This window comes from Sturnus vulgaris, chromosome 24 (genome assembly GCF_052056855.1).
Source record: "Sturnus vulgaris isolate bStuVul1 chromosome 24, bStuVul1.hap1, whole genome shotgun sequence".
Classification (NCBI taxonomy): Eukaryota; Metazoa; Chordata; class Aves; order Passeriformes; family Sturnidae; genus Sturnus; species Sturnus vulgaris.
This window is the reverse complement of record NC_142266.1, coordinates 4,246,652-4,261,631: the sequence shown is the minus strand read 5'-3', so window position 1 is coordinate 4,261,631 and position 14,980 is coordinate 4,246,652. Positions and strand designations below refer to the sequence as shown.

The following is a 14,980-nucleotide window of genomic DNA, read 5'->3' as shown; positions in this document are numbered from 1 at the left end:
GTCATCTCGGTCTGTGTGCGCGCATCGTTCCGGTCCGAGTGCGCGCATCATCCCCATCTGTGTGCGCGCATCATCCCGGTCTGTGTGCGCGCATCATCCCGATCTGTGTGCGCGCGTCATCCCGATCTGTGTGCGCGCATCATCCCGGTCTGTGTGCGCGCATCATCCCGATCTGTGTGCGCGCATCGTCCCGGTCCGAGTGCGCGCGTCACCTTAGTCTGCGTGTGCGCGCATCATCTGAGCGCGCACATCGTCCCGCTCTGTGGAGGGCAATAAGCCCTCAGCACAGGAACACCCTGCGCCTCCCGTGGAGGAGCGCGGCCTGAAAGCCGAAAGGTTCTGTAAGACTCCCCAGAGATACACCTCCCAAACGAGTCCCCTTACAGCTGGTGGCGAGAAGAAAGCTCCCCCGCGCCGTGCTGATTCTTCATGTTAATAGTCTGTACCCCGTTGGTCTCTTTCCCTTGTTTTGGTTTTGAGCCCTCAGACTATTTGCCCTGTTGCTCTACCCCGCCCCCTGCTTTCCCCATATAATCCCATGTTTATCCGCAGTTCAGGGGAGCTCTCGTTCCTGGCACCCTTCACAGTGGCCTCCTATAATAGAGGCTTTTGCTCTCTGTGGAATGCTATATGAGGTTCCTATCCTTTATCCCTAGAAATCACTAGAGCTGAATCATTCCCTACTAAGGGATGTGCCTTTGCTCCTTGGGACGTCTCCTGCTGGACACCTCTCCAGGAAGGTTGTGGCACCCGGGGAAGATCACCACGGGACCCCTGGACCACAGCACTGATCCATGTGTGCATCATCTCAGTCTGAGTGTGCCATCATCCCTGTCTGTGTGCAGAGCATCCCAATCCATGTGCACATTGTCCCAGTCCCTGTGTGGATCATCCCAGTGCACAGGCACGGCCCCAGCACATGTGAAGAGTGGTTTGGGTTGGAAGGGAACCTTAGAGCCCATCTCATCCCTTGGGCAGGGACACCTTCCACTGGACCAGGTTGCTCCAAGCCCCGTCCAACCTGGCTTTGGACACTTCCAGGGAACCAGGGGCAGCCACAGCTTCTCTGGGCAACCTGTGCCAGGACCTCTCCACCCTCACAGGGAAGAATTTATCCATAATGTTCAATCTAAATGTCTTAAATTTCAGTCTGTAAATATCTAAGAAAATGTGACAGTGCAAACCTCTGGACTGGCTGTGCTGACAGGACACAGACAGCCCTTGAGCTGTTCCCACTGACAGACCTGTTGGAGCCCTCGGGTCCTCTCACAGACTGACCTGCCCAGCACACAGCTTCTAAATCACTTAAACCACCCACTGCCCTTCCCAGGTGCTCAGAACAGTGCAGAGACCACAGGACATGAGCAAAGAGGCTTGAGGTCAAGTATTTATTGTCAGCCTGTCTGTGCCAGCCTGGCCATGCCACTACACAGGTGTCCCTTCCTGTACCTGCTCCTCCTGCACCTGCTTCTTCTGCACCTGCTTATCCTGCACCTGCTTCTCCTGCTGTTCCCGTGCAGCCCTTGCTCTCGCCTGCCACTCTCTCCTCTGCTTCAGTCTCTCAGCTGCTTTGAGCTTCTGCTTCTCCTGGAACACCTGTGGAAGCAGAAGGGAGAGAGATAAAGCTGCCTGCAGAGCTGCTCCCCAGGCTGTCTGCTGCAGGCAGAGCGGTTCCAGCACGAACCAGATCAAATCCTCCCTCTGTGCCTTCCTTGCTCCAGGGAACCATCTGAGATTGCTCTGTTACAGCCACTCAGTCAATCACTGAATCATTCAGGTTGGAAAAGACTTCTGAGACCATAGAGTCCAACCTGTGACCAATCCCCACCTAGTCAACCAGACCAGAGCACTGAGTGCCATGTCTAGTCATTCCTTGCACATCTTTGGTCCAGTGCTTTGGCTATATTTTAATTGGACTGAAATTTAGCATTTACAAACCTAAGGCACGTTCAGCTTTTGGTTCTGCTCAGTAATACCAAAATCTACTGCATGCAGTTAAACTCTCATATTCTGAGCAAAATAGGGCAGACAGTGGGTGCATCCACGTTTCTGTTCCAGACTGCCATCAAATTATCTCACATATCAGTTCCCATACCAGGATTTGAGAAAAAAACTGTTTTCAACAACACATTTTTTGAGCAAACCAGTGGCCCACCCTGAAGTGTCTGAGTACAGCATGTGTCAGTGCCCATGACATAAATATCCCCCACGGAGCTCTTGGCTGAGCTCAGGCAGTTGTCTACAAACAGGATCAAAGTCAAAGCCTGGCTTAAGAGGACTCGGCTATCAGTCATTTGTAACTTTCAGGGAGGGATTTTTCCCTGTGCAGCCTGCTCCTTACCTTGATGCACAAAGCCTTCTTGACCAGCCAGCGCTTGGTGACACGGCGGGTGTAGGGCTGGGGGGGGCTGTACTGGATGTCCAGCTGTTTGCAGGTGTTCTCAAAGGTGCTGTAGTTGACCCGGCGCAGGTACCCCAGCATCTTCCTCCGCCGGTCCAGATCCATCAGCAGGAACCGCCGGTTCTTTTTGTCCTGCAAAGCACCCAACGTTCACCCCGCTGCAGGCAGATCGTCCTGCCACTCCAATAAATTACTGAGAATGAACCAGATTTTGGCTGAAAGGGAACGATCAGGTTAAGGACAGAGTCTTAGAACAACTTCTGTTGGCAGATGCTGCGAGTACATCAGGTCAGCACAGGTCCAAGGAGATATAATTTACTTTGCACTGGAATTGCTTTCTCCCTTCCATGGCTGCACCTTCACCTTCCCTGAAGACTGTTTTAAGCTTTGTACAGTTTCAAGCTGTGCCAAAGCTGCAGGAAAGGTCTTCTGATTAAAACCTGCTTCTCCTGAAGCTTCAGAATAACACAAGCATTAACCTTTGTTTTGCCAGAAATTAAGTATGAACATAATCTGTGACTTGGCTCTGTCTGGTTGTTCTTTGGAAGGGCTCAAGCATGGCAATCCCTCACAGGAGACATCTCCCTGTCCTATACGAGTGATTTGTGTAAAGAACAGGCTTCAGTCAAGGAATTCCAAAAGGCCCAACTTCACTGCAACACTGGTATAGCTTCTGGCTTGTCTAAAAAGCTCAATTCTGTTCTCTTGTACCTTTCACGTTTTCATGAGTAACAATTATGCACTTCTTTCAAATGTAGCTATCAATTAATTTCCCACCTTTTGCCCTGCATAAAAAATCTTTGATATCTGTTTTATGAACATAAATTCAGTCAAGATGTCTCAAATTTGGACTTGAACCCAGGTAGCTGCAGGCAGGGGAGTGGGACATTCACACAGTGTTGTCCACCAAACATTGCCATGAGCAGAACAAGCACAGACTTTGCTCTTTGTTTGTTACTGCAGCTGCATTCATTAATTAGTGAAAACTTAAGTGGTGAAGCCACATCTGCAGCGAGGAGAAACGGAGCTCAACTCTGCCCAAAGGAATCTGCTCAGCCTTCCTCCACTACACTAACAAACCAGAACACAGACCAGAGTGGGCGAGAATCCAGCTGTGCCTGAGCCAGCCGCTCCCCACACTGGCACCAGAGAACAGCTGTAACTCTTTTATAAACCTCCTTAGGAAAGCAATAATCCCCAGGATTAAAACCCTTTCGTTATAAACTGAGAAAACCACCTGAGCAGCTGCTGTGTGTGGGCTCAGATCCCCCAGTTACCTTGGGATGCTTCTGGAGGTGCTCCTCGAGCGTGCGTATCCTGGCAGTCAAAATAGCAACTGTAAAGGACAGAGAGAGCAGCTGTGTGAGAGCAGCAGCCTTCCCAGGTGATCCAGGATCATCTACCTTGTCTCAAACTGCCAGCTGAGCTCTGCTGCGCCTGCAGGTACCCACAGCAGCACAGCAGGGACTGACCATGGCACAACACTGCCCACAGGAAGCACTGCACACAAGAACACACAACCCTGCAGAGCTGTGACTGTTATCAGGCTGTTGAATTAGTGGGTAAGATTTTAGCAACACGTAATATAAATTTATCTGTGAATTTATTCCTCTTGCACGCATTTAATTCCCAGTGATTTGAAATTTATTGCACCTCATGGGATTTAAGCTCTGCGGGAGCAGACAGCAATAAAGGTTTTTTTCCCAAGGACAGAAAGCCAGGTCTTTGGGGTTTAGGGCTCTGGAGGGAGGGGCTGGTGGCATCCCGAGGAACTGAAGGGCTTTACTGATGACAAAGGAGTTGCCAGTGTTGGTAAGTCCTTTGTCCCTGCACTGTTCCCACTGTGCTTCAGCCACAGCTCTGTGATGAAGAGAAAAATTTGGGTTCCGTGGCTGATTTGGTTCATTTTGGTAAGAGTTGCAGCTCAGTGCTTCATGTCACAGAAGCACTCCAAGTAGAATAATGCACACGCTGCCTTTGGAGGGTGGATGTGGAGCAGGAATTTGGAAGCACCCCAGCAGCCTCTGCAACACTCCCAGACCTGTAGCAGTTCTGCAGGGCATCCTGCAGGCTACCTGCCTCTCAGCAGCTCTCCTGGAGGAGATTCTCCTGAATTATACAGCAAACTGGAAGTGCTGGGGTGGGAACAGCTGAATACAAGCAGAGATGTTTCATCTGCCAACAATACCCTTTCCTTTTTTAACTTGCCTTGCACCTCAAAGGAGCCATTGTCATTGGGAGACCTCCTGACCTTCTCCACCAGCTGCTGTGTCTTTACCTTCATCTTCTCCTTCTGTGGGTCACAAAAATGAGGTTGTCACTGTCTAAGAACACTAGAGGTCAGAGACAGCTCTCTTCCCAAACACCCAGATAAAGGCATTGCAATTCAGACCTTTAGTCAGTGCTTTTACATCTTTTTAAGCTGAAGTGGCAAGCATAGAGGAATGGCATAGAGATCTTTGTGCCACTTTCTTACCTGTTTGTTTTCTGGGCATATGGAAAGTAAAAATAACTTGAAGGACATTGCTGTCCAGTGCAATGGTTACTAGAGCACAGGGGGTCAGCCACGAGCAGCAACAGAACAGCTCCTTGTCCTGTCACCCCTGAATACTTTCTTCTCTAATTTTAATGTGCAATTGTTAACACTTTAGTGTGATAAATTTTAAGAGCAAACCAGACTTATCACTGTATTTCATCACTCCAATATTTTCAGTCACTTAGAAATACAGAAAGTGAAAGATATTTAGCAACATAGACAAGTCTCACATGAAGGTGTTCATGAAATCTGTTTTTTTTCAAGCAAGCAGAATGACACTGACCTGACTTGCCATTTCCAGGGACAGCACCCGTTTCACTACATCATCCACACTGCAAGAAGATGGCGAATTAACTTATAAACAAAGCAGAAACAAGTCTATTTAACAACAGAAATGAACTCAGGTTCTTGGAACATACTCACTTTTCTCAGCTTTAATTTACTCTACAAATTTACAGGGACTCTCCTCCCCTCCCAAACTGGTGCTCACTTTCCTAAGCAAAATCATGGCTAGGATTACAGGAGTATTGAATAGTTTTGCTGCAAAAATATTTCATTTTAAGACTGGTTTGTTCAGAGAGCAGTGAAAGTCACAGTCGGGCCACTGGGGGCCCTCCCTGCACCACACACGAGAAGCTCTGCATCAGAGCACAACAGTGCTAAGCCCCAGAGCCCAAATTCAGCAGCAGCTGAATTCATGTTGAGTTGTTTAAGGACACACTCCATTGCCCGAGTTTAAGAACAGAGGCACAGATTATTTGCAAGATGACTGTTTCTAGTATTTCAAGATTATTTCCTTGTTTTCTTCTTATGGACTTCAAAGCCCACAGAGGACGTGGGCAACCAGCACTCCATCTCACATGGAGTGAACAATCAAGGCCTGACCACTGTAGCTGTAAATTTGCTTTCAAACTGACTCTGCAATTTTTGTGCCCACAGAGCATTAATAATTAATTAGTAAGGAGGTGACAGCTTCCACATACCATGGTTATATGTAAGATACAAACCCCTGGAGAGAGCAGGCATTCCCTCTCCCTGTTCATACCTGTTCATTATTGGGAGATTGGCATAATCCTTCTTCAGCAGGGTGGGAGGAAGGTCATCCAGATGGCTGGGGGTGTCTACAAAGAGATAAACATTTGAGGAAGAGCAGGACAAAGTCAGAGCTCTGACCTCGCAAACCAGATCAGAGGAAACACTCTGAAGGAAACTGGCTGTGTGCTCCAAAGAAGAAATGAGCAGATCCAGCCAAGAGGGTGGGAACTGAGTGAAAAAAATAGGTTCAGTATCTTCCCTTCAGCACTCTGCATTTATAATATGGTGTAAATGTATTTACAACAATCCACCGAGCTCACAGATCACAGAATACCAAAATAGTTTGTGTTGGAAGGACCCTTAAAGCCCATCTGATTCCATTCCCTGCCATGGGCAGGGACACTTTCCATATCTCAGGCTGCTCCAAGCCCTGTCCAGCCTGGCCTTGGACACTTCCAGGGATCCAGGGGCAGCCACAGCTTCTCTGGGCAACCTGTGCCAGGGCGTCACCATCCTCACAGATGTCCTGTCTCACAGATCTACTGACAATTGTTCATTTCCCCACATTCAGGAGGAGGGGAATCTTCTGAGTAACTCCTGAGCTTGCAAGGAACTATTTCTGGAACGATTTCTGTGCCATGAGGTTAGAGCTCTGAGCATGTCAACAGCAAAACATTTGGTCCTGTGCATCCTGACATACCTTTCTTCTTCTTTGTTACAGCTTTGGCATAGCCCCTGGCTGCCTGGAGCACAGGACTGCAGGCTGTGTGGGAGAAAGAGAAAGTTATCAGACTTGTGTGCACTTCTCCAGCTCTGTACACATCAAATGTATGGGGTCAGAGCACTGAGACTCCAGGGTGACCAGGCAGATCTTTAGTCCCAGAGGAATGTAGGATAGTTCAGTGTGGCTTTCACATGGTGCTAAAACCAACCAAGCTGTGCTGCCTGAGAGAGAACAAATGCCGAGGCCAGAGCAGCAGAACACACTGCAGACACTGAGCAGTGTGAGGAAATGTGTTCATTTAGAGGGTTTGAACTGCCGAATTAATTGATGAATTAACTCAATCTCATTAGCGATGTGGAGAGGCTGCTCTGGACCACCCCAGTGTCAGAGCTCAGGGGCAGTGACACCTGGGGACAGCCTGGGGACAAGCTTTGTCAGACACAGCTCTGTACAGACGCGAATATTCATCATCAGCCGGGACTTCGTCATTCTTTGACCTTTCAAGAACAAACCCTTCCAGCTGCTCTTTCAGGGCCCTGCAGCTGGAACCAGGATCTGTTTCAGGGCATTCGCCTGTGCCCGGCTCGGCCACCCCCGCTCGCCCCCGCTGTTCCGAGGGACCCCCGGCATCCTGCCCGCGTCCCCTCCCCAGACACACCCCGGGTACCCCCAAAATCACCCGGCCCCCTGTTTCGTTAGAGGTGGGACAGACCATGAGGCCGGTGTGCGGTCCCCTGAGTGGCCCCCGGCCACCCCCGACCCCCAGACCGCCGCTTTCCTCGCATCCTCAGCTCCCACCCCGGCCCCGGCCCCTCTTCAGTTCCTCCAGCGGGGTCTTCTTCCCTTTCCACCTTCCCTCCCAGCGGCCTCCCGAGCCCTCCGTTCCCCTCACCGGGCTCTGCCCTGCCCAGCACGGCGGCCCCGGCGCGGACCGGCCCGGCCAGGCCGCGGCCCAGCAGCGCCAACATGGCCCGCGCTCACCGACACGCCGGCACGGGCGCCGCCATCTTGGCCAGGCGCGACTGCCGAGTGCCGAGACAGGGCGGAGGGGCGAGCGCCGAGCGGTCGATGGCCGTCCCGGATCCCGATCCTCTCCCCGTCTTCGTCCCTGTCCAGGTCCCGTCCCCATATCCATCTCCGTCCCCGTCTCTGTTTCGTCCTCTACCTGTCCCCGTCCTCATCCTTGTCCCCGTCTCGGTCCCGTCCCCATCCCCGTCCCCATCCTCATCCCCATTCCCGTCTCCGTCTCGTCCCTGTCCTGGTCTGGTCCCGGTCCCGGTTCCTGGTTCGCGTCCTGTCCCCGTCCCCATTTCTGTCCGTCCCCGTTCCATCCCCTTCCCGCAGAGGCGCCCGGGTTGTTCTCAGCACGTCTCCGTTTATTTGGGAGGGATACGGTCGGGAGGGAACACACACACACACAGAGCGGGGTGGAGCCGGGCAGCGCCCCGGGATGCGGCTGGAACGCCGCGGGTGGATCCCGCATCCCGGGGCTTCCTCTGGCGGCCCCGGTGTGGCTGCCCGGCTCCATCCCGTGCTAGTCCGCCCGGCACTCGTGCAGCTCCTCGGCCCCGCCGATGCGGAGCCCCTGCAGCAGCGGGAAGGTGGCGGGGGGCTCCTCCAGGAACCCCCAGTCACCCGCGCTGCCGCCGCCGCCGCCTCGCAGGTTCTCGTAGAACCGGGGACCGGGCTCGGGGAGCAGCCGCTGGCCCCGGTACCCCCCACCCCCCACCCGCGCGTACTGCACGGGCTCCACGGGACCCTCCTGCCGCACGTAGGGCCGGTGCAGCGCCGGGAGGGCGGCGGGCAGGGTGGGGTGTTCCTTCCCCGGCTGCTTCCCCGGTTCCCCTTCCAGTACAATGACCGTGGAGATGGCGGCCGGGCCGGGCTCCCTCGGGGCGAGGACCTGGAGCGGCTCCTGGGGACCAGCGGGAGGTCACAGCCGGTGTCATCTGTCCCTCACAGGGGCCATATGCTGGGTGGGGACTGGGGGGCCGGGCAGCAGCCACCCGGTCTCACCTGCGGCACCGCTGCCGGCACCCACTTGCCCAGGCTGCTGTTGGCGGGGTCGGGGACACTGGGCCAGAGCTGCTCCTTCATCCTGGGGACCACGGGGATGAGGGGACTCAGCGAGGCGGGCTGGAATGGGTGGCCTCAGTGCTGGACTGGCTCCCGCCAAGCTCCCGGCGGGATGTCAGCACCCCGCAAGGCCACCCTGTCCCACCAGCAGCCCAGCCCGGGCCGGGCTCTGGTACTCACCGCTCGTTCTTCTGGAAGCAGATGAGCAACACTATGAGCACGACGAAGACCAGCCCCAGGGTCAGGAAGAGGAACTGGATCTCGGTGTCATCTGGGAAGCAGGACAGGGTCACAGGGAACTGCAGTGGGCACCACTGGCTGTGCTGTGCCATGGGGCTAAGGCAGGTCCCCCCCAGTTCCCCCCCTGCCTCGGGTGGCTGCAGCCCTCACCCAGGACTCTGGTCACCAGAGTCAGGCTGGTGCCGTTGGTGCTGCCGGCGGCCGTGGATGCCATGATGTGCACCTTGTACAGGGTCGATGGCTTCAGCCCCCGGATGACAAAGGAGCTGAGGGAAGGATTCACGGTGGCACCTGGGGATACATGGGGCTGATGGTGTGGCAGAATCCCCCCAACCTGCACAGCCCCTCAGGTCTCTGCTGGCAGGGAGCCCTGTGAGGGACCTGTAAAACTCCCTGACCCTCTCTGAGAAGGTCACAGGGTCTCCTGATATCTCCACCCAGCACATTGACATGGGACAGAGGGCGAGGTCAGTGGTACTGCGGGCAGGACTCACTGGCCCCGTTGGTGATGCTGTTGGCCCAGAAGACAGTGTAGCTGGTGATGAAGCCGTTCTGCATCTCCACTGGCAGCGGCTCCCAGCACAGCTCGGCCTCTGACTTGCTGATCCTCTTCAGATGAAGCTTTGGGGCGTGGGATGGTGCTGGAAAGAGCAGGACAAGGGGGGGACCAAGTGCTGAGCACTGCCTCGGGTGGGAACTGATGGGGGGAGGTCCCACTCCCAAGGTGTGGGCGTCAGGACCTGCCCATGCTGTAGGGGAGCTGAGAGCACATTCAGAGATGAGACAAATCCAGCCTCCCAAGCTCTTTGGTAAAGCCCCTGCATTAGGGGTACATGGTGGAGGGGTCGTTCCTCCTTTTGGAAGAGCAAACTCTTGGTGATAGGGCACCCTTCCCACGTACCCTTCTGCTGGGAGTAGGCTGTGGTGTGGACGGGCACCCCGAGAGTGTCCTCATAGAGGGGGTACAGTGAGATGTTGTACCGCTGGAAAGGCTCGATGCCATCTGCAATGGAGAGCAGAGGGGGCCGGGAGTTCAGAGCACCGGCTGCTGAGACCCCCTAGCTGCGCCGCCCCTGCCCCACGGCACCAGCCCACCTACACTAGGGGTGGATCCAGGGGGAAGGAGGGAGGGTGGGGAGCGCGCTGGGGCCAGGGCTTAGTCCTGGTTTGGTCAGGATGGGTGCCAGCCTCCTGGGACAGCTGACCAGGGGGTCAGGACCCCCTGGCAGCCCCCACTTACCCTGGATAAGGGCTGTGGTGGCTGCCCCGTCACGCTCCATCTGCCAGCATGCGCTGCAGTGCCCAGGCTCTGCTGTCACCCGCTGCCACTCCAGGACGTAGGCGATCACTGGGGCCAGCGGTGCCTCCCAGTGCACCCAGAGGCTGCGCTCGCCCCCGGGCACGGCCCGGAGCCCAGCCAGGGGCTGACCTGCACGGAACAAGCAGCCGGGATGGTGGAAGAGGGGAGCACCTCTCCCACATCACCCCCTGTGCGCCCGGGTTTGGAGTCTGCCCTCTCCGTGCCCTGGCTGTGCACTCCGTGCAGCCTGCTCGGGGGGAGCAGAGCCCCGGGAACGCGCGGAGGTTTCGGGCACTGCCTTCACCTTTTCTCTCCAGGAGGGCGACCTCGGTCGGTGCCGACTCGCCGGCGCTGTTGTAGGCTGAGAGATAAACCCTTCTGGTCCCCGCGGGCACCGAGAAGTTGCACTGGGTGTGGGTGGTGTTGCAGACGGTGGAAGGGTCCCTGCCCCTCCTCCGGGGGCTCAGGGTGACGCGGTAGCCCAGCACTCGCCCGTTGGCCTCCCGCTGCCGTGGGGCCTGGGTGCGGGCAGGGTGTGCGGGTGTCAGTCCCTGCGGGGATCTCAGGCAATGCCCCCGCACTTCCCACCCCCCCTTGCCTGCCCCTGCTCACCTTCCAGCGCAGCTGCACCTCCAGCCGCCCCCCTGTCCCAGCCAGCTGAGCCTCCCACCACGCGTCCAGCTTCCCTGTGGGGGCTGCAACGGGAGAGGGATGGGAGAACTGAGAGGGGCCCGTGTGGCTGTGCCCCCAGCGCTGTGCCGTGTGTCCCCAGGGCTGTGCCGCAGGCTCAGGCAAAGGGGACCCCCTGAGTGACTCACACTCACCTTTCTCGTGTGTGGTGTAGTTCCTGCCCGGGCTCCACTCACTCCAGTAAGCCAACGCCGATGCTGAGTTCCGCCGGCACCGCATCTGGAAGTGGTACTGCGTGCCGAAGAGGAAGCCGCAGTGCTGCGCGGTGCCGGCCCGGCCGATGATACCGGTGACCTGGTGGCAGCCGAAACGAGGGCAATGCTGGCTCCTGCCTCGGGCAGGGGCTGGCCCTGGTGTGGGCGCGGGGGGACGCCTTGCCGTCCCACTCATATGGAGACCCTTCCTCTCCCACTGCGTGGAGTAGAGGGAGGGTCCCGGCTCCTGCCCGGCCCCACTGCCCAGCAGCACTCACCAGGGCCCAGGCAGGGTCCTCGGGAGCTCGGTAGCGCAGCTCACACTGCAGGTCCATATGCTCTGTGCCCCACGCCGCATCCCAGGCCAGGGCAATGCAGTCGGTCTGGAAGGGGATGGACTGGATGCTCTGCAGGGTTGGGGGGTCCAGCTTGGCTGTAGGAAGAGCAAGGAAAGGTGTGTGGCTTGCAGTGCTCAGAGCCATGACCTCACATATGCCTGTTGTTAATGCCAGGAGCTGCAGCCGGGGTGCTGCAGCAAGAAATGGGGGGAACCACCCCAAAACATTTAGGAGAATGGCTGGTGGCACGGGACAGGAGCCGGTGTGTGTCCCTGCTTGGGATGGAGTAATGCTCATGAGCACAACACTGGCACAGCTCTGCATTAATGCCTATGCAGAGAAAACACATTCCATGGAGCCTGGTGTCTGGAATACCACCCATCTGGGTCTGCTCAGGGGTGAGAGTGTGGCACAGCCATGGGAGGGCTCAGCTGGTTCCTGGCCAGCCCTTCCCCAACCCCAGATCAGGGAGAATAAGTCTCTCCATCTGAGAAGGCTCCTTTTATAAATAGTTTATAGGCACTGGATCCATTATTAATAGACCTGCTGAATAAATGGGTAATCAATTGCTGCAGGAGCTGTGGAGTGCAGCAGGTCAACTGGCAGCTCATAACCCTCGGCACGTGCTGCTCGCTCTGAAATGCAGCGCTGGCAGCGATTCATCCGGGCAGGACATTCATCATGGGACCTGCCCGTAAAATGTGACCTCAAGGCCCGACGTGCTTTAATGTCACTTTAATACCTCTGTCACTGCTGACGAGCTTCCCTGGCCCCTGACCTCTGTGCCGTCACTCACCCGCGTCCATGGGGTCGATGTGGAGATGCTCTGACTCGGCTGTGCCCAGGGCGTTGGTGGCAGACACCCAGATCTCCATTTGCCGGTACAGCTGGAGCAGCCGGCGTGGCACCGTGCAGTGCCTGTGCCCTCCTCGCGGGATGCAGCCCGTCACTGCCTGCCCTCTGCTCCTACAGCAGACAGAGCAGTGGGCTCGGGGTCCCTCTGGCAGAGGATGAGGCTTGCTGTGGGGTTTGGCAGAGGGCCGTGGTCCCGGGACTTACCCGGTGCACTTCAGAACGACGCTGGTGGGGAGGTGGCTGTCGGTTTCCTGCTCCCATCGGCACGTCAGCCCGTAGTCACTGAGGTTCAGGGCGCAGCTGAGGTTGAGGGGCTTCGCAGGAGGGTCTGGGGAAGAACAGCCGGGAAAGAGCCTGAGCAAGAGCCTGTCCCTGCTGGGGAGGAGGGTGACCCGTAGTGGTATCAGACTTACAGCCCGCCCTGATCTCGGCCATGTGAACGCGCTGCTTGGTCCCATTCCACTCCACACAGCACCACAGCCTGGCGTGTGTGTGGTTGAACCGGGGCAGGGTGAGGTTGGACACCTCCGTGCCCCCTGGACCCTGGTGCTGGCTGCCAACCACAAGCTTGTTGTCCAGCATCCAGCTGATCCGGACCTTCTCGTGCTCCAAGCCGCGGCAGAGCTCTCTCTGGATGGTGCAGGACGCCGTGACAGCCGAGCCCAGGGGCACAGTGGGGGAGCCCACAGTCACCGAGGCGCAGCCCAGTGTCCCTGCGGGCAGGAAAAGCATGTCACATCCTGGGCACAGCTGCGACAAAGCCATCTCTGCTCCTCAGTGCAGGACATAGGGACGAGCCTCTTCCCTTAGACGGGCCCCCCGTCTCTGCAGAGGAAGAGTCGAGCGTTGGGCAAGCCACCGACACGTGCCAGGCCCCATCCTGCCCGTGCCTGCTGCGCTGCCGCCGTTCCTGCCAGCCCCCCGGGCCCCGGCCAGCCCGGATGGGCGCAGGGTGCTGGGGATGGAGTGGCTGTGGGACGGGACAGGACAGGATAGAGCGCACTCACCGCCCAAGTGCAGGAGCAGGAGCAGGGAGAGCTGCGGCAAGAAGGGTGTCCCAGCACCGCGCCTGGCCATTGTGTCCTCCGTGCCTTTGGCATCACCTGGAACGGAGAAAGCGGCTTGTCCTGGGGGTCGGCAAGGGCTGGGGACGAGGTGGGCTGAAGGATCCGGGATCCATTGTCATTGCGCTTCCTGGCGCAGAATGTCCTTTCGCTGTCAGCGTCAGCCCTTCCCGCAGCCCTTCTGACACCTCCGCCCCCGGCTCGGCGCCCGCGCCGCCACAGCCGCCGGCGTGGGAAGCGCAGGGGAGAGACCCCGGAACGCGGGTCCCGCCACACCGCTGTCACCATGCCGGCCCCGCGCCCCGTCCCGGACACAGCTCCCTGCGCCTGGCCGCAGGCACGGGCTGATTTTATCTCCATTATCTCTAGCTGCTGCCGGGCAGAGATTTGCGGTTTGAGGGCGGGTGAGGGCGGCGGACGGCGATAAGCTGCGAAAGGGAAGAGAATGACCGACAGCAGCAGAGCAGGACTGGCCGGAGCTGCGGGGTCTTGCCCACGCCCCTCCCGGCTGCCCCCGTCAGCTGCATCCCCTGCCTGACGCTGAGAATGGCCCTGGGAGCAGGGGCTGCCTTTGCCCGTGCCCTGGTCCTCTGCCCTTGATGGGTCCCAGACACTTTAGTGGCCCAGGAAGGGCTGGCCACAGTGTGCCCAGCTCTGGGTGCCCACAGCTCCTCACCCCCTAGGCCAACATCCAGAGGGAGACAATGAACTCGAGTGTGGGAAGTGGGACAGCGGCCACCCCTGAGCACTCGGCACGTGCGGCTGTCCCAGGCAGGGGACTGGGCAGAGCAGCCAGACCAGATGCTGCTCAGTGGGACCTGAGCACCACGCACCCACCCCTACCTCACCTCCATCCCTACCTCGCCTCCATCCCTGCCTCTCCTCTGTGTCCGGCGTGGCCGGCTCACCGTCCGCTCCAAGTGCAGGGCTCCAGCTGCCGGCGGCTGGCCGTGCTCAGTCTGTTTGCTAACATGCTGCTTTCCCCGTTAGTTCCTCAAAACCAGGGCCGTTAGTTGCTGTGACGCTCTGAAGAAGGTGATTGCAAAACACTTCCCTGAAGTCTGCGACCCTCTCGCTTGCCGCAGGCAGGAAAGCCCAGGGGACATGGACACCCTGAGCAGCGCCCAGCCTCCACCCTGCCCTCTCCAGGGCTGGACTTGGCACAGCCGGGATGTGGCACAGACAGTTCCTCACGGCAACTGCTCTGGGGCCGCCAGGCTGGGCTGGGGACACGGCAGAAGAATGTGAGCTGAAGTATATAGCAGGAGGCCTTGGGCCAGGGAATGAGCAACTCAAGGGGCAGGAGGCAAGCCCAGCTGTGGCTGCCAGCACAGTGTGATGCCACCTGGGAACAGCTCACATTCCCATGCCTGTGTCCGTGTCCACGTCCACGTAGTCCAGCTTGCCCCAGGGTGAGTGGCCAGTAAGATACCCGAGGGCAGCCCATGACATGATGTTCCCACCAGTATCTCCCAGTACTGACCATTAATCCGTGTTATTTCAACAGCTCCTTGCCTGGGGCCTGCC

The 14,980-nt window shown here is 57.5% G+C and overlaps 2 protein-coding genes across 5 annotated transcripts; both read right to left on the bottom strand.

Annotated features, from left to right (window-relative positions):
• Positions 1 to 1,369: 1,369 nt before the first annotated feature.
• Positions 1,370 to 7,719, bottom strand: MRPS15 (mitochondrial ribosomal protein S15). The gene is made up of 8 exons (XM_014881269.2): positions 7,589 to 7,719; positions 6,673 to 6,735; positions 5,983 to 6,058; positions 5,221 to 5,269; positions 4,610 to 4,694; positions 3,679 to 3,737; positions 2,342 to 2,533; positions 1,370 to 1,596 (listed from the first exon to the last, which is right to left on the bottom strand). The coding sequence occupies exons 1-8, from the start codon at positions 7,662 to 7,664 to the stop codon at positions 1,426 to 1,428; spliced, it is 771 nt and encodes a 256-aa protein (XP_014736755.2). The 5' UTR covers positions 7,665 to 7,719; the 3' UTR covers positions 1,370 to 1,425.
• Positions 7,720 to 8,051: 332 nt separating this feature from the next.
• Positions 8,052 to 14,570, bottom strand: CSF3R (colony stimulating factor 3 receptor). Of its 4 annotated transcripts, none has more exons than XM_088178314.1 (16): positions 14,302 to 14,570; positions 13,397 to 13,492; positions 12,803 to 13,102; positions 12,594 to 12,717; positions 12,331 to 12,500; positions 11,475 to 11,629; positions 11,137 to 11,296; positions 10,925 to 11,007; positions 10,617 to 10,830; positions 10,253 to 10,441; positions 9,914 to 10,015; positions 9,507 to 9,653; positions 9,163 to 9,303; positions 8,953 to 9,043; positions 8,713 to 8,794; positions 8,052 to 8,611 (listed from the first exon to the last, which is right to left on the bottom strand). In XM_088178314.1, exons 2-16 carry the CDS (start codon positions 13,464 to 13,466, stop codon positions 8,231 to 8,233), a joined length of 2,409 nt encoding a protein of 802 aa, XP_088034440.1. In that variant the 5' UTR covers positions 13,467 to 13,492; positions 14,302 to 14,570; the 3' UTR covers positions 8,052 to 8,230. The 4 variants fall into 4 exon arrangements, with proteins under 4 accessions (XP_088034440.1, XP_014736719.2, XP_088034439.1 ...); XM_014881233.2 differs by having other exon boundaries at positions 14,314 to 14,570; XM_088178313.1 differs by lacking the exon at positions 14,302 to 14,570 and having other exon boundaries at positions 13,397 to 13,640.
• Positions 14,571 to 14,980: the final 410 nt, after the last annotated feature.

Bases quoted from the DNA above. Each gene is read 5' to 3' on its own strand.
- MRPS15 (XM_014881269.2), bottom strand. From the start codon at position 7,664: ATGTTGGCGCTGCTGGGCCGCGGCCTGGCCGGGCCGGTCCGCGCCGGG. The intron at 2,534-3,678 runs GTAACTGGGGGA...GGTGCTTTGCAG, and splicing joins ACCTCCAGAAGCATCCCAAG to GACAAAAAGAACCGGCGGTT. The intron at 1,597-2,341 runs GTAAGGAGCAGG...CTGCTTCCACAG, and splicing joins AGAAGGCTTTGTGCATCAAG to GTGTTCCAGGAGAAGCAGAA.
- CSF3R (XM_088178314.1), bottom strand. From the start codon at position 13,466: ATGGCCAGGCGCGGTGCTGGGACACCCTTCTTGCCGCAGCTCTCCCTG. The intron at 10,831-10,924 runs GTGAGCAGGGGC...GCCCGCACCCAG, and splicing joins AGGTGCAGCTGCGCTGGAAG to GCCCCACGGCAGCGGGAGGC. The intron at 9,044-9,162 runs GTGAGGGCTGCA...CCTGCTTCCCAG, and splicing joins TCTGGTGACCAGAGTCCTGG to ATGACACCGAGATCCAGTTC.